Raw genomic sequence first — 23,866 nt, 5'->3', positions numbered from 1 at the left:
AGACATTGAACAAAGGGACATTTGTGCGTATTTTACTCCTTTTAGAGAACTGGCACAGCTGGCCTAACACTTCAGCAAAACAAGGAATCATTTGGCATGCCCACTCAATGACTTTCCAAGATATGTTGGCTCTGCAGTTTGTGAGTCCTCCAAGGTGTTGGGGAAGAGCAATCTACTAACAGCCTCTCCTGCCATTCTTTCATCTGTGCTTCAAAATCAGGAGCAGGAACAGTACCTGCCCTCTCTGAGCCTAAGATCCCCTAAATAGAAAGACTGCCTACGTTAGGGCAGTGCAATGTGGAGCACGTTGCCAAAAGCACACTCATTTTTGGCTAATCTGTTCATTAAATTTAGGAGAGTTTCTTTCTGTCTGGATCTCTGCCACTCTCCTAATTTGAGACAGTCTCTCCTGCCTGTAGGCAGGTTAGCCAGTCTATAGGTTTATTTTGGGTTCCTAACAGCTACTGACATTTCCAACACATCACTGCTGCAACCTGACAAGAGTATGCAGAAAATACAGATTGCGATATTGCATATAGACTCAGCAAAATAGAACTTGTAGGGAGGAAAAAAGCCACCTTGCATAAAGGCAGGAAAAGGAGGAGTGAGGAGTTATCCATAAGTGGACAGCAAGACTCTTGTGTTCTGCTTTGTGCTTTCATGGTTTGCTGGTAAAAACAGTGCCTAAGATGAGAGACTCAAGATTTGTGTTGTCCTTAATAAGCTTAGTTTAGCAGATAGCAACTACCAAAGGCTTAGAGTAATCAAATTTTGGTACTTTGTGAGGATACTAGAGGATCTGGAGTAGCAACATGCTTGTGGTTTTTAACAGGAAAGTTGCAAGCTCATTCATACAGGGGCCACAAGAGTTGCAGAAAGGTTTGATGCACCTACCACCGAGAAAGGAAGCTGGGGACAGGAAGAATTTTACAAGGATCAGTGAGGAAGGAGAACACCCTTGAGAATCCCAGGCAACTTACAACACACCACTGCAGGCCACTGAGTGGAGCTCCTCAGGCTTGTGCCAACCAAGCCAGAAAGTCAACCTAGCATGGCAGCACACCAGCATAATGCTGTGCTCATGCAGGCTCATCTGCCAGCTACAGAACCACTGCACGCTGTGTAGTTTACAGGGGGTTAGTGTGGACAGCTTTGTTTTGGGTTGGACTGCATGGAGTCACAAGGAGATATGTGCCCTGGCAGCATCAACCCTTCACCAGACAAGCTCAGTCTAGTGAGAGGACACTGGAAATATAAAAAAGAAGTGTGCAATAAATGGTGGGGCAAAGGAAGGGAAGGTGCAGAGAGAGGTAGAAGGGTCCTTTAGTATTTGTTACTGGGCTGTGAAGCCACACAAAAAGAGCGTTTATTTTGTTGGAGGAAGGTTGTGAGGATCCAACTCATTAATTACTGTAAGACACTCTTGCATATATAGATTAGAAAGGGTATGAACATGCCTAAATATTCAGCACTCTACAATTACATTCATCACATAAACAGCCCTGCCTCTTCGGAGACCACAGCAAGGTTACTTCTGGAGCTGGATTGCTGACTGGAAAATAGTGACAGTAAATGATATTTTAATTTGTTTTGGTTTAGTGCTATTTCTCTAAATGAGTTTGGCCTCTGAGGCCACATTCTTCCTACCACTTGCTTTTGAAAAGCCAGAGGTAATAGGTGAGGCTTACGTTGCTGGAATGCCAACAGCAAGGCAATTTCCAGATGTAAACAGCTCTGTTCACATTTAGTCAACAAAGGCAAAGCTGGCAGGGATGTGTGTAATCCCATCATTGGATTTGTCCCATTTATCTCCTTCTGTTGGGTCCAACACAAGCAGTACAATCCCAGGGAAGATTTCATAGCTGGACAAAAAATAGATGTTGTCATCAATAGGCAGAGAGAGAAGTTAAATACCCCAGAAATTATGGTTATCTTTCTACTGACAAATAGCCAGCAGAGAAAGACAACCCAGCTTATTTATACAGGCCTCCATCACGCAACAAGGTTCTGCCTTCTATGACTCTTCGACTTGAGCCCTGTCAGACTATAGGTTCCTGGACACCTAACTAATTTAGGTTGTAAGGGATTTTGGCAATCACACAGTCCAGAAGCCTGCCCCAAACTCTGGCACTGCCTTCTGGATGGACTTTAGATGTATGTGGTAGATAGGTTGTCTCTTGGTGACCCCAGCATCAGGGCACTATGTATTGAACGTGACTGGCCTTTAGTGCTGAATTGGGCATCACTCAGAATCTAAGACCAGCCACCCCCAGCCTCTCTGATATCTGAGGACAAGCGGGAACTCAAGGGGGATTTGGTCCTGCCAAACTTCTTTACCCTTTAATGCAATACCTGGGGCTCCCCACAAACTCTAGTGAGGCTCTGTGGGCTGTGGGCAGGGTGAGGGGAGCCCCATGATGGTGGGCAAGCACAGGCAGAGCTGGCAGAACCTCGAGGACTTGACAGCCACATACGTATACTGTTGTTTCCAGTCCTGTCCCTGGGATGGGCTGTGGACCCTTGTTGCACCTTTGATTACTGCCCTTTCTTTGGTCCCACTCCCTTTTGGTCCTGATGTGACATGCTGACTGGACCCTGGGCCTGGCTTGGCTCATTGCTTGCCATGTCTGAGGCTCCATCCCTTGTCTCCACAGCATTCAGATGTGGTGGGACTGTGCCCCACAGTGAGGGCACGGCCTGCATTGGGTCACCCTTGCTGCAGCCTGCGCTCACTGCTCCCCAACAAGTAACTCCAAGGCTGGGAGCTCCCCAGACTCCCAGACAACCTGTCCAAGTGCTCAGCCCCTTCCATTCTGACACCTAACCATCTTGGTGGCCCTCTGCCAACAGCCAGTCCTGTTTGTCCATATCCAATATGTTCCAGTTTGTCTTATTTCTCTTTTATTGAGGGGGAAGGCAGAAAAGATTTATGAAGGAAAACTTACGTGTCTCAGAAGACTCGAGTTCATTCCACAAAGTCTGTGTGTTAATGTGCACATCTGCAGAGAGGATACAAAACCCTGCAAGGGTTGGTATAAGGTGTCGATGTACATCAGTTTTACAGATCCGTCAAGCTAGTTATGTACTTTCAGTAACAGCCTGGTGACATCTTTCATTCCAGAGGAGTGGAAGAGATGTACGTTTTTTAAGACAGTGACAATGAGGTATTCCCAGGGATCATGGTCCTAAAAGAAGAGGATTAACTTCTTATTTACTTCATAAATGTGCTCTGGGCTCTTAAGCTGATTTCATGAGGCCTGTGATGAAGGTTGATTGTATGAAACACCCACCTACCTTGTGAAGCACCTGGGAAAACAGAGACACTATCTCCATGAACCCCCTGGACATGACACCTTGACTAGCACACACCCACGCCTACAATCTGCAGATTTAACACACTCTGACTTCTTATGTGTTTGAAAGCATGAAAGGATAGAAGACCATGCAAAAAGTGTTATCTTGAAGCTTTCAAGTCATTATTCAGATTAGTGTATTCAAGTCAAGTGATGTTAATGGACTCAAAATGTCCATACAGAGGCATGTAAGTGGGTGTGATATAACTAGGACACACTGAAGTTTAGAAGGGATTAAAGCCATCAGTGGGGAATTCCTTAAATACCAGTTGCAACCTGCCTAGTGCTTTGGATTTACTGTCAATCTTCCAAAAACTATAGTGTGTGAAAAAGCAAGTAAATCCACCAAAACTGCATTGTTCTCTTAATCTGTATAATATACAGAAACATAATCTTTCCTTTCAATCTAACAATCCACCTAACAATCTAACAATAATGTGAGTGTCTGATGTTCAGAAAGCTGGGCTTGCAACCCACCTAAACAGAACCATATCAGGATAAAGATGAAAAGAGGAAGACAGAGAGAGAATTTACAAGATAAATAGAGACTGAAGACAGGTAATTTACAGCCTTCTATGTTTTTCTTTTTCTCCCCTCAAAAGCACATTAAAGTAACTGTTGTACATTTATCTTACTTAGGAAAAAGGACAAAGAAATTGAGAAATGTGATGCCATACGTCTGCTAATATATAAATTTAGCATGAAATTCATTCAAAAAGAAATGAGAGTGAGAATTCATATGCTTAGTGTGGCATTTACAGAAGCTCTCTGGTCCATTTCGTGGTCTCACATGGAATTTTTCAGCAAGGACCAGCACAGCTGTTAAGATGATGTTATCTCTGTTGGCCTCCTACAGCCAGCAGTGCCTAGTCCATGGCCATCCCACAGAGCCAATTCACGTCTGTTCTGGCCTCAGGCCAGGGCTTTGGTTTTGGCCCCTCACCTGTGCAGCTACTGCTGTTTCAGCTGTCTCATACATATTGTGCTCCTGTGATTCAAAAGCAATAGCACAAGAATCAGTGAATGGTTTGTTTGGTAGAACAAAACTATCTCATACAAAGCATACAAGGAAGAAGAAATAGAGCAGCTTAGATGTTTAGATGGCTTCTGCTGGAGCAGAGCATCCTTGCATTTTCTTTATAGTGTCTTGCTGTGTCACTCACTCTTCTTAAATTTTTCCTCATAAATGTCTCCTTTCCTAACCTTCCTTTCTCCCGTATTTCCAAATTTTTTTTGTATATGTATGTAGATATATTTTGTATCTAAATTATCAGTCTTGTAAAACAAATCTGCATTGCTTTACAGATAATTTACAAGGCCCTCAAAGGTCATAATTGGCGCTGTTGTCTTCCAAAAATGTTTTTGCTGTTTTAAATTGGGTAAGCCACTACTTTATTTCCTTGTTTGATCTTCACATAATTCCTCATGATTTTTAGGTCTATACAGGCATACAAAAAAAAAATTTCTATTACAATACATAGTATTTTCTTTGTATATTTCCTTGATGTTTTATTGGGACTTGTTTTCTTTATTTGTATTCCTGGATTGTGGGTTTTGTTTTGGATGTTGTAGTGGGTTTACGTGGTAAGGTTTTGGTAGCAGGGAGCCATAGGGGTGGTTTCTGTGAGAAAGATCTAGAAGCTGCCCCATGTTTGGGAAGGGCCCCATTGTTTTCCAGATCCGAGCCAATAAGCGATGTTGTTTTGCGCCTCTGTGAGAGCATATTTAAGACAGGGAAAAAACACTGCGCCACACAGCAGCCGGGAGTGAGAGAACAGCCTTGCAGGTGCCAAGGTCAGTGAAGAAGGAGGGGGAGAGGTGCTCCAGGCGCTGGAGCAGAAGTCCCCTGCGGCCTGTGGTGAGGACCATGGTGAAGCAGGATGTCCCCCTGCAGCCCATGGAGTACCACGGTGGAGCAGGGTTCCACGCTGCAGCCCGTGGAGGAGACCATGGTGGAGCAGGTGGCCCTGCACCGACGGAGGCTGCCGCCTGTGGAAGACCCCTGCCGGAGCAGATTCCGGGCCGGACCTGTAGCCCGTGGAGAGGAGCCCACGCAGGAGCAGGTGATCTGGCAGGAGCTGCTGCCCGTAGGGGAGCCAGGTTGGAGCAGTTTTCTCCTGAGGGATGGACCCCGTGGTACGGACCCATATCTGGAGCAGTTCTGGAAGAGCTGCTGCCTGTGGGAAGCCCACGCCGGATCAGTTCATCAAGGACTGCATCCCATGGGTGGGACCCCACAGCACAGGGGACGAGAGTGACCGAGAAGGAGCAGCAGAGAAGTGCTGTAGACTGACCATAACCCCCATTCCCCTGTTCCTCTGCGCCGCTCGGGGGGAGGAGGTGGAAGAGGGTGGATGGGGGGGAAGGTGCTTTTGGTTTGCTTTTTCCTTTGTTTTCTCACTTCTCTCGCTTGTTAGTAATAGGCAATAAATCTTACTATCTCCTTATGCCGAGTCTGTTTTGCCCGTTACAATAATTATTGCGTGATTTTCTCGTCCTTATCTCAACCCTTGAGCCCCTTTTCACATATTTTCTCCCCATTCCTCTTTGAGGAGGGGGAGTGAGAGAGCAGCTGTAATGGAGCTCGGCTGCCCACTTGAGCGGAACCATGACAGATGTGGAGAAAAAGTACCAAAAAGTAAGTTCCACATAGGAACACCAGAATGGAAAGAGGCCACTAAGAATCGTCCCATGTCTTGTCATGTAATCCCCTTCAAAAATGCAACAAACCACATTTTAGAAGCAGTTCCTTTTATTGTCTTTCTTTTTCTTTCCCATTGCTCCTGTGCAAGGTTTTCCCTAATACAAGTATGGATGGAAACTTTACTCCCATTCTTAAGCCACGTTTGTTTGTGTGCAGTGGTTTTGGCCATCTGGTCTTCCACCAACACAGGCCAGAGCAGGGTGCGGAGGTGCTGGGGGCTCCCTGTGGGCCAGGACACCAGAAGCGGTGGGGTCTTCCCATGGGGGCCTGATGTTCTGGTTTCAGTCGCCTCCAGGCTGTGCCTGGCATGTATGCTCACTGCAGCCTTGTGCAAGGAGCTGATACCTGCCTCCCTCCTGCCTCCACTTCTAACTCATGAGCTCCCAGTTACTAGATTTCATCTTTTTTTATTTTTTTTTTTTTTCCTGCAGTCCTCCAGGTCATCAAGTTGCTCCATTTCCCTTCTCTGTATCGACTCTAAGTCCTGGCTCTATGCCTTCAGGAAATGTGATCAGCTCATTCCTTACATTTGTGGCACTGAGATTCACACTACCCAGAGGGTTTGATGGAGTGGTAAGCCTCTTTCAGTAGCTCAGGTAGCAAATATTTTACTGCAGCCTTAGGCCAACTACTCTTTCTATCGCACTTTTAAGAATGTCTATAAAATAACACTAGTTACCAAATGATTATGTCCATAGATGGTTAGCAGCTATATGTTTCAGAGCTATTCAATTACTCATGAACAGAAGTAGCTTCAGCAGCTCCCATCTTTCAGTGCCTTGCTTCATTCAGGCTAGGTGCGGACTAACATCAAGCCTTGTCTTACCCGAGCTTTTCTCTCCCTGCTCCTCAAATGACCTTATGCCTTTCTCCCTTTGCTAGGAGCTAAGAAACCTCTTCACTAGGTGCTCTTATTTCACCTCTGCATTTTACATGTCTACATTAAGCTTTACCTATCTAATCCACTTAAACCATACCTAAATCTGCCTAATCCATCTCAATCACAAATTTAAGAAGCTCCTAAGGACACTCCTGGCATTAATAATGTCAGGAATAATTCAGTAACTCAAATAGATTGAATAATTCAGTCATCCACACGGGCTCTGGCCAAGACCTCCTGAATTTCTTCATACATTATTCTCATATTTTGTCAATATTTATTTATTTAATTATTTATTTATTTACCATAGCATCATAAAGGTTGGAAAAGACCTCCAACCACCCCCCTACCACCAGTGTCATCCACTGACCATGTCCCCACGCACCACGTCCAACCTCTCCTTGTACACCCCCATGGACGGTGACTCCCCCACCTCCCTGTGCAGCCCGTCCCAGCGCCTGACTGCTCTTTCTGAGCAGAAATTTCTCCTCATTTCCCCCTGACCCTCCCCTGGCACACCCTGGGGCCATCCCCCTGCCCCTACCACCCCTCAGCCCCAGCCCGCTCTTTACACGGTGCCTAGGCCCCGCCCCTCTTGCTTCAAGCCCCGCCCACATTCTGCGGCAAACCCCGCCCACCTCCCGCGTCAGGCCCCGCCCCCACCCGCGCGACGCCCTCGAGCCTCCCGCTCCTCGCCCGCCCATTGGCCACCGCCCGCGCGCGCGCGGGGAGCGGGACCCTCCCGGGGGTATTTAAGGCGCCGCAGACATCGCGGCCGTCACAAGGAGCCGGGGCGCGGAGAGGCGGTGAGTGGGGGCCGGGGGGCGGGGCGGGAGGCGTGGCCCGGGGCCTGCCCGGCCGCGTCCCCACGTCTCGCACCGGAGCCTCGCGGCCCGCCCGTGCCGCTGCTGCCGGGGCCTTTGGAGGGAGCGGTGAGGGCCGTGGGTCTCGCTGCAGACCGGGCAGAGGCGCTCGGCTGCGGCGCTGGCCCTGCCTGCGGGTAAGGGGGGAGGCGAAGCTGTCCCCGTGCAGCCAGGGCCTGCGGCACCGCTGCGTTGTGTTGCTGCGTGAGGCAAAGATTGGGGTGAGCTGAGGGAAATGGAAGTGCAGAGCGTCCTCCATGCGGGTGGGAAGGGTGCTGGCTGGTCCAGGGAGCTAGCAGAAGGTGCTAAGCCAAATTTTTAAAAGGGTGGCAGGGGAGCTTACGTCCCAGCCCTGTGCTGTGCAGTGAGCTGTGTCTGCCTTCCCATGTTCATAGCTTTCTGGGGCAGGCCTCTGCCACAGCTCAACTGACTTCAATGATTCAGTGCCCCCTTTGAATTTTTAGGAGCATTTAATTGCATTTAAGATGATGCTTAAAGTAGTCCCCAAGTCAATAAGTAGCTTGGTTCTTGTTTGGACAGCCTGTATAATAGATTGTGTTTGATGTCTGCTGTGAAGCTAGAGTCCTGATGCTGCTATAGAAACTGGTCAGCAAAGTTAGAGGGTCGGATACAGCAATGGTGCCTGTGTGCTGCTTTCTCTGAATCTTGCCTGAGCTTCAGCTGTGTGTGAGGATGATGGCTTCTTTAGGGAGACTAGGCTTCAGGAAGAAGTATTGCTTTACCCTCGCAGTGTCTATATAGTCCTGTTAAAGGCATTGTTTTTCTCCGGCCTGAACCCATTCATGGCTATTCAGTGTGGTCCAGCAGTTCAGTTTCTTCAATTAAGTGTTCCTTGAAAATGAAGAGATTTGATTTTAATTGGTGTCTAAAACTCAGTGTTTATACTGTAAATTGTGGGTGGCAAGACAAAATAGAAGTCATCTCCAGTGAGTAAAAAAGCACATCATTGATCTGTGTAAATACAGTCCTGTTTGACAGCAAATGCATTCTGTAAGTCTCATTGATTTGGGACAGTAGAATGTGCTTTCATTGTAGTATGCTGTGTGGGACAGCTTAGTGGTGTTCATTTCAGCCATGTATGAGTAGTCAGCTGTTCCAGAAATCCAAAGACAGTGAAATGTTCTAACAACATCAGACTTGCCTTGTGACTTCTGTGTGGAAGTAGAAAGGCTTAAAGGCTGTGGCATGAAGCTGACTGAACAAACTCCTGACCTGTAGCAGCTGGTGCTGCTGAGCACACTTGTTCAGTGAAGTACATAAGTGCTGGAGTTCTGCTTGTGGACCAGGGGCTTGCTTGTAAAACTCATTTTTTCCAGACTTGGAGGAGGTGCTGTAGCTTTAGTTCTAACTTGGATTTTCTCACGTGAGCTTCAGCTGAAACTAAAAAACAGAACAAGGAAGTAGTAGTGCTGAGCTAGGCACTGACCGCTTGCTGGGGGGTGGTTTCTGTTCCTGTGTCTTTACTCTTGACCTCCTTTGGAAAGCTGAGTGGCAGCTTAGGACTTCAAGGGTGAGTAAAACAGTTCTTAAACTGCTTGTGTTTAGTGCTCTGCACAGGAGGTCAAGCAAAAATGTTGTACTTGGGCCTAGCCATTAGTAGTCAAACTATGGCACACCACCAGTTCAACTCGTACCATAACATGCAACTTCAGGGTGTTTCACTTAAGTAACATTCTGTACTCCTCCAGTGAAGTCATGAAATATCTCTACAGGCCAGCTTGCTCAGTTGCTGCTTCCAGAGTTAGTTTGGGGAGGGGGCAGAAGCAGTGCTGTTGAGGCTGGATTTGCTTTTTAGTCACTTCACTCGGATTTCCAAGGAGGGAGTGGCCTCAGGTTTTATATTCCTGTGGCCTGGTGTGTGGTGTTAGCAATTAAAAGGTGAAAGTCTTCTGCAGCTGCTTCATTGCTGACTGCTGCTTGAACTTCTGAAGGCTCACTTATTTTTCTGTCACAGAACTTGCAGCAAGAGCATTCTGCTCAGAAGATGTCTGCTCTTGACACCCTCTTTAAATACATCGATGATCACCAAGATCTCTATGTTAAGGTAAGCTTTCTTTCAATATTGTCCTGTGGTACAGACAGTTGTGGGATGTTAAAAGTTGGCTTAAAGGTAAGAAATAGCTGACACCAGTAGCTCCTGAATGCCAGACTAGATCCTTCCCTTTTGAGAAGGGAGAGGAAAGGTATACAGAAGGCTGGAATAAGGCTTTTTCAAATTAAACTCCTCATGTTGAGGGACAGAGGGGAAGGTTCAATTCTGCACTTTGGCATTTAACGTACGATTAAATTGTACCTTGTTTGCAGCCCCCTTCACCCAAACCTGTGAAGGAATCAGCTGTACAGCACTGTCACCTACCAGACAAGAAATATGCCAAGTGCCTAACTACCAGACAATTCCCCTGATGTCACATGGGAAAGAGCTCAGGTGGCCTGAGAAGCCTGGTAGACATGAGCTGGTTCGGGATGCTTAAAGAGCTGCAACTGGAGAAGCAAAATATGCTGCCAAACTTTTAAGTCTACCTTCTGTATCTGCAGACTGCACTACACTGGTGGGGCAGGAGGGCAGCTGTAGGAAAGTGAAACTTCAGAGAGATTTTGAGTATTAGAGTACTACTTTGAGGAGAGGACAAAGCTGGTTTGCCTCAAGTTTAACCTTTGCTAAAATCTTATTTGAATTTTGGTGCTTATTGTGCATCCTGTGCCATAAGTGATGTGTAGTAAAACCTGTACCTTTTCCATCTTTCCACAGCGGCTGGCTGAGTGGGTGGCAATCCAGAGTGTGTCAGCATGGCCAGAGAAGAGGGGTGAAATCAAACGCATGATGGAGGTCGCTGCAAAGGATATTGAGCGACTGGGAGGCACAACCCAACTTATGGATATTGGGAAACAAAAGGTAGGTGAGCATCCCCACAGCAGCTTAGCACAAAGTCTGTTCAGAAGACAAGGTGGGTTTGCACCAGGAGGTGTGCTGGTTTCTGATGATCACAGTAGGGAAGGCACTCAGACTCTGTAAAGCATTATTTAAAATGTTATTTTAGAGCTACTAGTCCAATGAAGGAGGGTAGTATTGTCTGTCCCTTCAGATGCTGGGAACCCAAACCATGCAGCATCTAACAGGCATCCATTTAGTTGTGCAGATTCTCTCCATGGAAATGTTGCCTGTTTTGGTTTGTTTTGAAAATTCTATAATTTTAAAAAGAAAACAACTCTGTTCGTTGATTTCAGTGTCAAACAAAAGAGATGTTCACATGAGAACTTCTTGCTGTGCTTTTAGATAAAGACAAGGACATGTGGGTGGTGTAATTGCCAGTGCCAGATGGGAACTGCCTTGCAAGCTGCAATCAGCTGGCTAAATTTATCCTGCAGCCGAGGGATGTGCACAGCATGAGGCAGGCCTGAGGGCCAAGCCGCATATCACAGCACAGCCTTGGGTGCACTCAAGCTAAATATTGTATGGATCATTAATTTGTGGAGGTGTGATGATCTTCTGGTCAGGATCACCACACAAGGGTCCTGTGGGACCTAGAAAGGCCTCTTGGTGTGGGATAATCCTTCCAGCCACACAGTCCGAGCCTCCTGTTAAGACCTTTGCGGTTTATAGTAAGCCTTGGGATCCATATCAATTCTGTCATTGTGTTGGATTTCATGTTAAATATATTTAGCACCTTTCTGACCAAGCAGGAACAGTACCTGCATGTTAAACGTTCTTAACAGCAGGCTGGTGTTGGCCCTTAGACCTGTAGGCTGTGAAGATGTTGATCAAAGTTTCAGGTCTAAAAGACTTCTAGGCAGCTCTTCCAGAAGGCTGTTACATTTTGCAAAAGAATGCACTCCTTCCTTACCAGCGAGAGACGGATACTTTGTAGGTGAATCCTGTCCTTATTTTCGGCTGTCTGGATTGCTTCTCTTCACCTGAGAAATGTGATCAGGAGAGAGCTTCATCCAAAGAAACCATCTACTCTCCTGGGCCCTCCTTCAAGTGCCCAGTCACTGTATTTCACAGAATAAGACCCACACCAGAGCTGTTAGACTAGCATTTGGACGGTGATATTCAAAAGGCATCGGGAGCACTTGTAAGTTTTGGAAGATGGTTATTGTAATTGGTGCAAATGATTGCTGGGGGAGATCTAAGTATATTAGGATCCTCTGAGCAGTTCTTGCATTTGGCAACTGGAATACACTTTCTGGCAGGACAACAGTTCATCTCATGTCTCCTCTTGAGGGGAGAAAGCTCTTGAGAATCTGTAGGATAATTCTAGCTCTATTACCTACAGCCTAAAATCATGTCACGAGTGTTTCAGTTCACTGAGTCAATCTCATTCCTTTCATTAGTGTAGCTTTTTGCTGGGAAAGAACTGTTGCTGCCATGTTAATGAAAAGCAAAGTAAAACAACAGGCTGACTTGCCTGATCACAATTAGTTTACTGCTGTGCAGCAGTTTGTACTGAGTACTGCTCTGTAGCTGTAAATTCTGGCAATATTGCTTTAATAACTTAAAGCTGCAGCTGGGCAAAGATTGTGTAACCCGCTGATAAAAATCTGAACTTGGAGCCCAAAAGTCAAAGCTGATTCTGATTTTAATCTGCTGAACAGTCTCTAGGCATGTGTTCACCAAAATGGAATATATGCTGACTGAGACCATCAGGGGATAACTGCTTATGGGGCACTCCAAAGAACTAAGCTAAATCCAGCTTTTGAACTCTTGAACTAAGTTCATCGGCAGTACCCTGCCAATTTCTCAGCTGCAGGCAGAGAAATACAGCTGTTGCACAGACTTTGAGTTTAGGCACTTGTTGTCCTCAGCGATACCACTGTCAGGAAGTTTCTTGTTGAGAGTTGTAATTTAGACAGGATGAAAGTGCAGTGCTTAGGTAAGTGTTAGATATGGCAGTTTGGCATGCAGACAGCTTGCTCTGCTAAAATCTGGTGTGGGGGTGGTTAAAAGGAGGTGTGCTGAGTGGCTTGGAAACAGTGACTGTTAGGGGAATGGTCAAACTTTTTTTCTGACATGGTTCTGTAACACCTTCACTGGCACATCCTGCTTCTGGCAGTCAGTTTAAGTAGCTTAGTTTTGTTTAGCTGTCTGCAGAGGTTATGAGCTTATAGGCATAGCGTTCAAGTATTCATTTGATAAAAATGTGCCACTGACATTCCACGTTTGCATTAAAAACCTCTGCCTTCTACTTCTAGCTGCCTGATGGATCAGAGATCCCTCTGCCTCCAATTGTTCTGGGAACGCTTGGCTCTGATCCACACAAGAAGACCGTGTGTGTATACGGCCACCTGGACGTCCAGCCAGCGGCACTGGAGGATGGCTGGGATAGTGAGCCCTTCACACTGGTAGAAAGAGATGGTGAGAGCTGAGGACCTCTCTGAAATGGAGCATTTCTTAAACATGTGTAGTGTTTAACCGTCTGAAGTCATACCCTGGAAAGAAATGTCAAAGGAGAATAAGATCAGAAGTGAGCACTTAGTGAGGAAAGATGCAGGGGAAAATGGTAAACAATAGAGACATAAAATCTCAGCTGCCCATAGTGCTTGTGTTTTTTTCCCCTGACATTCTAGGCTGCGCTTGCATGCTCTCTTGTAGTTACAACAAATCTTACTGCCCTTCTGAGAGCTGGGTTTTTGTATGTTTCAAAACTTGTGGCCTGTGAGGTCGTGTCAGGCTGGGATTTCTGACCACTGCAGGGGTCAGGAGCTCAACGCTGCTTCCTTATGTCTGGAGGCAGGAGTGGTACAGCAGCCTCCATGGGTTGCCTTGTGTTTGTGTACTGTGCTACAAGGAGTAGGCAGAAGTCACACCTAGTGCCCAGAGGAGTGTTTGTCTCCTCTAGTGGGGATGAAGAAATCAAGCAATAGCTCCTGTTGAAACAGCACGTAGCCAAGAGGAGACAAACTTTTCAAAATCTGATGCTACCAACAGCCCCTTCTTTGTTTCATTTGTTCTGTGCTGAGACCCAAAGGTCATACAAACAGAAGGACATTAACCATTCTTGTTGTGTAAGCGTTAATCATTGCCAAGAAGAGGTATCTGTGGTAACTAGTGTTTCTAGCAGGGCACTTGGTCACACGTAGCAGAGTCCAAGTCACAAAGTCAGATTACCTCCTCTGATAGCAAGAGCCAGGCTTGCCTCAGGCTGTGGCTTATCTCTGCAGCCTGGCAGTGCAGGAGGTGGATCTGCCAATTGCTGCTTACCCTGCAGGCTCCATGTGCTCTGGCACTGCGGTTACATCTCCCACACAGGGCTCATAGTCACAGCTCTAATGAATTATTGCAACAATATTTGCCTCTGCCATGATCCATGTGCTATATTTTTCCTGGGACTTCCCCACAGCCTGTAAAACTTGTCTTTGGCTGAAGTCCTTCCTGGGTTCCAGAGAAGTGATTAGTCACTAGCTTCTGAAGCCTTATTCTCAAAATAAAGAATTACAGAATTGAAGCAATATGGAATAGACTTCTTAAAAAGAGGTGCCTTGTTTCTATACCAACATGTTTGTAGAAAATGTAATTATTGTAGAGGGTATAGGAATGGCTTAGCCCAAGGCAGTTTCATATCTTCTAGGCCTTTGTTCTATGCTGAGGGCAGCTCAGGGAGGAGGTGGGTAGCTTTGTGGGAGAACTACTGCAGTCCTGTACCTATCCCACTGCACCGGTGTGTGAAATGGGATGGGAAACTGCTACCTCAGAGGAATGTTATGAAAGTTAGTATAAGCAGGGCTAAACTTATGCAAAAGGATGTTTTCTTCTGCAGGTGAGAAATGACCAACTTCATCCTCATTTTTCTTCATACTGGTTAATTTATCTCTGATTTCTGCAGGGAAGCTGTATGGAAGAGGATCAACAGATGACAAAGGTCCAGTGCTTGCCTGGCTGAATGCCTTGGAGGCTTATCAACAAACGAACCAGGTGTGTGCCCGGTATATATTCTGCTTTTCTACATACAGCTGAGTCTAGCAATAAATGTTATCCGAGCCACAAAGCCTTGCGGCAAGGCTGATTATTCAGCTGACTGGAGGAATGATGCAACACTCATGTAAATTCCCTGACTTCCTGGAAGAGTTGAGTTGTCCTTCTGGCAAGCTGGTCTTGTAGATGCTTGGATTGTACTTAAAATGTTTTTGCTTTAATTAAATATGTAGAAAGGAAAACACATATGGAGCAGGAGTAATAATCAAATGTGCTCTTTCATGTAAGGATGTCATAACTAGCTTGGCCTTCAGCAAAGCTTAATGTCTCACTGCCACCGAATTTTGAGGAGAGATTAACTTGGTAACACTAACCTGGGATCTTTGCTGTGTCTGTTAAAGAAAAAGTGCAATCAGAAATAAAGCAGATACCCTGAGCATCTTGTAAGACCAGTTGCTCTTGGGTAAAGGATTAACAATTCTCAAGTGCTGCACAGGCATCAAATATGGTAAACTGGTCAGATGAGGTAGCTCTGACTCCTCCTGTGGCATGCAGTTTCTGTGGTTAATATTAGAGTTTCTAGCCTTGTGACTTACCTTTGGCAACTGATCTCCAAAGGCTTTCCGCAGTTAAGAGGATAGGGGAACCAGTTGTTCTAGAGCTTATTTAAAACTCTTTTGAAGAACTTGAATACCATCAAATAAAGAGTGGCTTAAGTGCCCTTAATTTAAGCACAGTCTGCACTTAAACTTATTTTGGATATAATTACCAGATTCCACCATCATGGAACTGAGTTACCTCTGTTCTGCTTTGTACATCACAGATCAGAATTACTGATGACTGAAGGAATCAGATGTTTTCACATACTTAATCTGTGCCTTTTCATTTTCAAAGGATTTTCCAGTAAACATTAAGTTCTGCCTAGAGGGTATGGAGGAATCAGGATCAGAAGGCCTTGATGAATTGATTTTTGCTCAGCGAGACACTTTCTTCAAAGATGTTGATTACGTTTGCATTTCTGACAACTACTGGCTAGGCAAGAAAAAGCCTTGTATCACCTATGGCTTGAGGGGTATCTGCTACTACTTCATAGAGGTGAGTTCTGAAATACACTGCCAAAGAGTATTACTGAGCCAAGTTTTCTATTAAAGAAGATGAGTGGTAGCTCCGGATTATCCAAGCCAATAGCTTTTCTTCAGAAAAGGTAGAATTGATGGAGTAGAACAGATCCTGCTGTAATTCTCTAAATATCTTCCTTTTACTATCCTGTGTGATAACTGGGTAGAAGGGCTGTCTTCCAGCTATCCAGCAGCTTCACTGAATGACTCTCTCACTGCATGGATGTCTTAATTCAAGTAATTCCATGAGCGGAGGAAGAAGTCACCACAGTCTCCAGGGTTGGAACAGTCAGTGTACTAAGGGCTTGCACTTCAGAGCAATTAAAAGCTTATGCTTTAACATACAACTGAGTGGTCTGGGTCTGGATTCAAAAATAGATGCATTCTTGAAATACACCCAGCAAAAAGCTAAGATTATCTTCTCTGTGCAGTTCTTGGTGTATCCATGGTAAGATTCACCTGAATTTCATTTCTGACCAGGTCGAATGCAGTGACAAGGACCTTCACTCTGGAGTTTATGGTGGTTCAGTGCATGAGGCCATGACAGATCTCATTGCTCTAATGGGTAAGAAAGCAGGTTTCACTGAATGCATCTGAAGTGGGAGTAAGACCCATTAAAGCATGAGTTAGCACTGAGGAGTTCCTTAGGACTGTGTACACAGCAGAGCCAGTGAAGCTGTTTGCCAGGTATGCCTAAAACAGGCAGATCCCTTAAATAGAGGAATATGAGGAAGGTCTTGCCTAGCTTCTCCTAAAATCTTGTTGGAAACTTGAATGTTAATTAAATCATCTCTCCTGCAAACTCTTCTACATATGCTATATCAAACTCCTTGGGCAATACTGCCTTCAAACAACCAGCTAAACACATAGCAGTAGAGTCCAGGTGCAAGGAAGTGCAGATTTCTGGATAGCTGCAAACTTCATGAGTGCCTTCCATGCTTTTAGTGGAACAAGCTCTGGAAGGTGGAGGCCATTTTTATTAAGTCTGTAGATTTTTTCAGAAAACTAACTCCTACCACCCATAAAAGTGCGCCCTGTAATGACATCTTTTCTGGTTGAATGCTGATCCTAAGTGCTTTTTTTTTTTTTACAGGTTCTCTTATAGATAAGAAAGGAAAAATCCTCATCCCAGGCATTAATGAAGCAGTGGCATCTGTTACTGATGAGGAGCTGGCACTATATGAGAAGATAGATTTTGACCTGGGAGAATATGCAAAAGATGTAGGAGCAACAAAACTGCTGCATGATACAAAGGTATTCTGTATTCCTATTTGTGCTGGTTAGATGTCTGTTCAGACTTCTGGATTAGTAGAAGACAAGCAAACCTCTGTGGGTACTTGTGTAGTTACCAAGTAATTCAGTAGGCAGAGAATTCATGTGATGTCTTTAAAAATCATGAGATTGCCTTGAAGGTAGTTTCTGATACTGCACAGCTGACTACATCATGCTAGCAGTTCCTCTGCAAAGTGTATTCTTGGAAGCTTTGTGTAGTTATCCTGTATTTTAGGCTAGCCGCCTAGGCAGCTTTAAAGCTGCTCCTTAGTTGTTCTCTGCTATGCATAAGGAACATTTCAAATCTGTACAGAACTCTCCTTATCTAGTGCTGTTCTCTTAAGACTTGATAAGAACAGCTAACACAGGAGAAACTTCCAGAGGTCAGATACTGCGTGTACACAAACCATCTGACTTCCTGCATCTGTGTGGGAAGTGCAGTGGGTTATCAGCAATCTAGTTGTTTGTAGACAGGACTTCTCATAAGGTGAGGAAACAGGGTGGCTGTGAACTTAAGGTTGATGTACAGAATGTCTTCCTAGACCTGGCAAGCAAAGATTGTCTTGTAGGCACGAACTAGGTAGCTGCCCAAATCTTTGTCCAGGCTCAAGTTTGCTAAATGCTTGTCTGTACTTCTCAAACGGCCTTCCTGTGAGCTGTCCAAATAAATGCTTTTAACTGCACTGAGTCTAGTGTGCAATACTTACACCTTTGATCTTAAAGAGATAAGCCATAGATGTAAATGCATCTATCATAAAATGCTAAAAGTGTTGTAAAGGACAAGTTTACATGTGCAGGTCTGTCTCCTGTCACAGTACTGTCAGGAGAGGACTTCAGGCTCAACGCAAGCAGCCCTAAGTAACAGTTTTATATGCTCAGTCTTGTCTCTGCATGCTCAGGTTTACATCAGCTGAGAGTGCACAGGCTTCCTTGTTTAGCCTTGTCCTATAAAGTAACGGATGAAATATAATGTGTAAGGAGGAGCTGGCAAGATGCTTGTCACTTCAGATACTGCACTAAAGCTGTTCAGTTTCAGCCAGACTGAAATCCTGGGTTGGTTTGCAGAGTTTTAAGCTTTATGCATGCAATAGATGACTAGGGGCTAAGGGGAGATACAAGAAGGCTGTAATCTCCAGGTGAGAAGCAATGTGCTTGAACGTTTTGGGCAGTGATGGTTCTGCTTGAATGGGGATTAGAAGCAGGTTGTACCTGAAATGTGTATCTGAAAGGTCCCAGTGATGGTAGGCAGTAATACTTATGTCAATGAAACCAGAGTTCTGTCAGTTAAATGTAGATAATATGGATAGCTGAAAGGAGCCCAGTATGTCTCAGTTTGCAGTGGAGAGACTTACAAAATTTGTGATCCATAAGAATGTGAATGAAGGTACCTGCCTGACTTGAGCCAGAGGTGTTTTCTATAGTTCTTGAGCATCTTAAAGTGGTATTTCTGTCCTTATCAGAAGCAGACTGGCTGTCCTGTAAGCTGCATAGAAGTGGGAGAAAGCCAAATTAGGGCCACTGAAAAATCTCTGAAGGTGTTGAAGCCAGCTGTTGCATCAATGTGTGCTAGGTGGGAGTAATGGCTTCTGTTTAACTGAGTGATCACGATCGAGGTGCATTTGTCCATGTGAGAAAGCACTGCTGCTTGCAAGTCTTTAATAGATTGAAGGAATTTACTTTATGGGAGTTCTGTGAAATCTGATGTAACCTTGCATCTTTGCCTTTTCTGCAGAGAGATATCCTAATGCACAGGTGGAGGTACCCTTCCTTGTCTCTCCATGGAATTGAAGGAGCCTTCTCAGCCTCTGGAGCAAAGACTGTGATTCCTAGGAAAGTGATTGGCAAGTTCTCAATCAGGCTTGTGCCAAACATGACTCCTGAAGAAGTCACAAAGCATGTATGTTGAGATGCTTTGTTCTCAAAGAACAGTCTCTAGACTTCCTTTCTCTGTGTCTGGGAGAAATTTCCTGATTTCTGAAGCAGTTCTGTTTACTTTGCTACAGTCTTCCATGTTCTGCACCTGAGCTCAGATATTGAGGGAGTTGGTATAGTGGTCTTGATCTCCAGTTTCTCTCTTCTAACTTGAAAACAGCTCAGGAATGAAAGCTGATTTAACTGCAGGGCACTTGCATTGCCACCAGAGCATATTCCAAAGTGTAAGAGTTTGACATAATGGCTGACTGTTCTACAGTAATGCTATTACTTGCCTAAAGGAGGTTCTGACCACAGAGCTACATAGTAATAATATGAAATAGCAATAGCTTTTCTGTACCTGTTCAGCAGTAGTGACGTGCAAGTTCCTTATGCCTCTAGTATACTGTCTTCACCAGTGCTCATGTGAATAACAGAAAGACGTCTCAATCTTTCCTATAGGTTGAAGACTACCTGAACAAAAAGTTTGCAGAGCTGCAGAGCCCCAACAAATTCAAAGTGTACTTAGGCCATGGTGGGAAACCCTGGGTGTCTGACTTCGACCATCCACACTACATGGCTGGCAGGAGGGCCATGAAGACAGGTCAGTGGGTTTTCCACTTGGTATTGGGGGGGGACTAAAGAGCTCTTGTTCCAGTACCTCAAGGAGCACTGAGGAAGTCATGTTTGCAGAATGTTTATGGTTGCCTGCTCATAGGTAGTAGATCTGGCTCACTAAGTAACAAAGTATTTCAGTTGTAGTACTTAAACTCAATTCGGAGGTGCAGGATAGAAGAAAAGTTACTATCAAGCTCATCCCTACTGTACAAGCCTTTTGGTACAGTGCTGCTTTTGTATAAGGATGAAATTGTCAGTAGTTGGGATTATTTCCATAGTCAAAGACCTTAAAGCTTAGGCATTCTAGCATCTTAAGCAGTTATAATAGGTGAACTAGAGCAAATCTAACTTCTCTTGGAGTACAACTGCCTTTTGGGTAGTGTTAACTGCTTGAACTAAACTCTGCTAATACTCCAACACAATTTCTGGGGGTGAAATTCCACAATTCTTTGGTCTTTGCCATATGGCTAATTAAGAGCTGTTGGTTTGGCCAGCACCATACACAAATGTTTGGTACCTGATTGCTTAAGCAGCAGTAAGAATGTGTTAGAAAAACAAATGCAACCCCAAACTGACTGGAGTACCTCCTTGTTTTAGTTTTTGGAGTTGATCCAGACCTGACAAGGGAGGGAGGAAGCATTCCTGTTACCCTTACTTTTCAAGAAGCAACAGGCAAGAATGTCATGCTGCTTCCTGTTGGAGCTGCAGATGATGGTGCACACTCTCAAAATGAGAAGCTAAATAGGTAAGAACATGCATCTCTATGACAGACTGAGTTGTACTGTGGGTCTTAACATATATTATGGAAAAGACCAAGGAGGACTGGGCTCTTTGAGTTGTTGGAAGGCAAAGTGCAACTTCCTCATCAGAGGATGACTGAGTGGGTGGTTGTGGTAACTGGTCTGTAGCTGAATCTTGACCCTATTACCACTTCTGATCACGCACATTTGAAACTAGAATGCTTTTGTACTTTGCTGTCAAAGCTGGACTCCTTTCTGCTTCCCCAAGGAAAGCTTCCCACTGCATTTCTGTCCTGCAGCAGTGGTTCCTGTAGCATCTCTTGGCTCCATTGGACAGATACTGCAAAGTGTACAGCTACTAGTGAAACAGCTCAGGGTAAGACATGAAGACATGCTAATGGAAATTATCTTCCCTACAGGTACAACTACATCCAGGGGGTGAAGATGCTTGGTGCATACCTCTACGAAGTTTCCCAGTTGAAGGACTAAGTTGGTTGCCCTCCGGTTTGTGAATCAGAAGTCTGAATTTTCTTAAGAAACAGCATCAACTGTCAATTCTTACACGGCTTCCCTTCTCTACCAACACTCCACTGCTTTGGGGAAGAGGGAAGCATGCGGTTCCACTTGAGAAACAAAGAACACTGTATACCAAAAATAATTCTTTAAATGCTTCAAATGACACAAACTACTCCTGGTCTGGCCAGTAGTCCTGAACTGCATCTTTGTCCCCTTGGTATCACTTCAAAGATGTGGTTTGCTGTACTCATCTGGTCTTCCTGTAAAAGCAGGAGGAATGGTTTGCTCTCAGCTGCTTAAGCAGCCACATCAGTTGCACAACTGTCAGTAAAGTTTAAGGTTCTTATTCCAGGATAGGTCCTGGAAACAGTCAAAGTGATAGATCATGGGGCTGTATTGGAATGTGTTCAACCGCTAGTGAGGCTTCTGAGTGATTTGGGAGAGCGGTTTGGCTCTTACAGTTTATACCTGCCTGCAGGTTTTGATTTACAGTGAATTAGGTTATAACAGAATTCACTGGGGTAATGACTACTGGCTGTTTTTTGTAAAGCTGCCTTTGTACTCCCTAAAAAGGACAATAAATCATGCTCTAGCAATTGGCTCTTTGTTTCTAAGGTTTAAGTAATGACTTGGGAGGAAAAGTAAACAATTTCAAGTAACTTAGGAGGAGCTCCTCCTATCTGTGTAGAAGTAGATGGACAACATGGCTACACAGACTTCCTGGGAAACAAAGTTTTTATTCCAAATTACTTCTAGGCCTTGCTTCTGTAACAGCTTGTGGACTTGAAGCTGATTTTGCAGAATCTTGCTCAACTGAGAGAAAAGTGTTCAGTTTGGGCTCTGTAAGCCAGGACATCATGCTAACACAAGTGATAGTGAAAGTGATAGTGAAATAGGGTGGGTGGGATTTGTAGGCAGAATTGGAGAGAGGAGCATCACTCATTGCAACTACTGACTGACATCCAGCTTCAAGGTGTCTTTGGGAAACATTCTCCAAGACTTCTGGTATTATGTCAAAACCAACTCTTATGTGCTGATCTGAACTGGATTAGGCTCACTTTTTCAACTCCCTGACCAGTGTTAGCAGGCTAAGCTAGGCGACTATTTTAAGTGCTGGTGCTTTGCTCTGGGAATTGCCTAAGAGCATGGTGCAGGCCTGTAGTCCTGTATACTGCTAAATAGAGCAGCATCTGCTGCTTCCTCCCTAGGGAACAGAGGGCAGGAACGTCCTGTCTACCTGGTTTTTACTGTTGCTCAATCTGGAGCCTTAATTGTGGATGGCTGTTGGGGTGGAAAGGAAGCTTCACTTCTCACTGTAAAACTTCTGCCTTGCTTCTGGTTTTTATAGAAATTGATGGCCTGAGACCTCGTATCATTAAATCTTGCACTTGCAGCTGGTGTACAGGCTGAGACCCATGTCATAGGGCCATGTCAGTACTTGCGAGCACCAAGCATCTCTGGAAATAATGGACACTGGGCTGCTAGGTTCTCACCTGCCAGTGATGGTGGAAGGAGTCTGGTATAACCTGCAGCTTGTACATGAGGCTGGCATGCCTAAATGTTCAAAGGTCACCTATATGTGGAGATCAAGATGTTATATGGGATAATCAGTCCAAGCAGTCAATGTTCAATGCTGCTTCCTCAGTTATCTTCCAAGTGGGTAATATACCTGAAAAAACACATTTGTGGCAATTGATGGGCTCATATTCCTTTTTTTCCCCTTATGAATTTGAAAAACAACAAAAAATCCACTTCATGGACTGCAGTAATATTAATTTCTCAATGTGTAGAGAAGCTTGTTGGGGCAGTCAAAGTTGTTAATGTCATGAACTCAGCTCAGAAAGCAAGCATGCTTGTAGTTTTAATGTCACTTGTAGCTGTTGTTCTGAGAACCAGTTAATTTCTTCAAGTTCTGCACTGAAAATACTGCAGCAGATCCTGTGCTTCTTAAGTAGTCACAGTATGGCAGAGTGCTGAGGAGTGTCCACAACACAGCAAAGTAAGTTCAGGGGTTTGTGGAAGAATCTTGGAAGCTGATCCAATTGGATAGGCAGCAGAAATATTTCATCATGCAGGGAGTGCCAGACTCCTGTGGAAAAGATTAAAATGATTTGGTCTGAGCAAAATGAAGGGGCCTACTTAAGCACTTGAGTAAGTTGCTAAAATGTTGGGTCCTTCATGAGACTACAGGGACTTCATGTTTGTTTAGATTTATAGTTTTCAAATTGGGAACCTGTATGTTACCTCAAAGTAATGATTGCTGTCTCTTGTCACTGCCTAAAGACGCCCCAAAAGCAGTTGAATGTGGCTTGAATGGACAGTGCAGGCAAAAAGGACAGGTGGTACCTGCTTGCTTCTGCTGGCTACCTACTTCAAAACTAGCTTCGTGAAGGCTTCTGGAAAACTATCTGTTGCAGAGACCTGGTTTGCCACATCTTTGCATGCTTGTGCATTGCACAAAGGGTTTGTTATATTCTTAGTAGCTCAAGTTGTTTCAGTAGCAGCATTCACAGAAGACAGAAACTTGACATTACGTAAAATGTGAAATAGTTAAATGTGGAAAAAAGTATCAGTGAAACACAACATCATAGCACCATCTGCTGGGTGTATGCTTGGTATTTTCCACACACAACTTCACTGTCGATTTTTACCTGTGTACTGAAAGGTTGATCGGCTCCAGTTAACATTTAACACAAACACTTGTGTAAATGTCCTTTAATATATTTTCATTAAAAGTCTCCCAAGGGAAGTGGCTTGACTGCCAAGCTGGTTTCTGGTCAGGGAGAGGTAGCACCAGGAGCAGAGTACGACTGCAGATGTTGGTTAGACAAAGTAGTTGATGTGTATTTTCACTGTGCTAAGTATCTCATGGTGGTAAGTACTGGAAAACATCCTTGCTGGTTTTGCAGTTCCTTCCTCATGCTCTTTACCTACAGTCACTATAGTTTGGGGCAGAGTTA

At 44.7% G+C, this 23,866-nt stretch overlaps 1 protein-coding gene across 3 annotated transcripts; it reads left to right on the top strand.

The window, feature by feature from the left end:
- Nucleotides 1–7,723: 7,723 nt before the first annotated feature.
- Nucleotides 7,724–21,505, top strand: CNDP2 (carnosine dipeptidase 2). 3 transcript variants are annotated; one of them, XM_082754653.1, is made up of 12 exons: nt 7,724–7,743; nt 9,776–9,865; nt 10,571–10,714; nt 13,012–13,174; nt 14,643–14,731; nt 15,626–15,826; nt 16,330–16,414; nt 16,943–17,103; nt 18,854–19,018; nt 19,495–19,636; nt 20,248–20,395; nt 20,810–21,505. In XM_082754653.1, the coding sequence occupies exons 2-12, from the start codon at nt 9,806–9,808 to the stop codon at nt 20,877–20,879; spliced, it is 1,428 nt and encodes a 475-aa protein (XP_082610779.1). In that variant the 5' UTR covers nt 7,724–7,743; nt 9,776–9,805; the 3' UTR covers nt 20,880–21,505. The 3 variants fall into 3 exon arrangements, with proteins under 3 accessions (XP_082610779.1, XP_082610777.1, XP_082610778.1); XM_082754651.1 differs by lacking the exon at nt 7,724–7,743 and adding an exon at nt 7,816–7,937; XM_082754652.1 differs by lacking the exon at nt 7,724–7,743 and adding an exon at nt 9,270–9,331.
- The last annotated feature ends 2,361 nt before the right edge of the window (nt 21,506–23,866 follow it).

This window comes from Aythya marila (genome assembly GCF_965140915.1).
Source record: "Aythya marila genome assembly, chromosome: 2".
In the NCBI taxonomy this organism is placed as follows: Eukaryota; Metazoa; Chordata; class Aves; order Anseriformes; family Anatidae; genus Aythya; species Aythya marila.
Note: the sequence above shows the minus strand (reverse complement) of the source record. Positions and strands in the feature narration are given on the sequence as shown.

Bases quoted from the DNA above. Each gene is read 5' to 3' on its own strand.
- CNDP2 (XM_082754653.1), top strand. From the start codon at position 9,806: ATGTCTGCTCTTGACACCCTCTTTAAATACATCGATGATCACCAAGAT. The intron at 15,827-16,329 runs GTGAGTTCTGAA...ATTTCTGACCAG, and splicing joins TCTGCTACTACTTCATAGAG to GTCGAATGCAGTGACAAGGA. The intron at 16,415-16,942 runs GTAAGAAAGCAG...TTTTTTTTACAG, and splicing joins AGATCTCATTGCTCTAATGG to GTTCTCTTATAGATAAGAAA.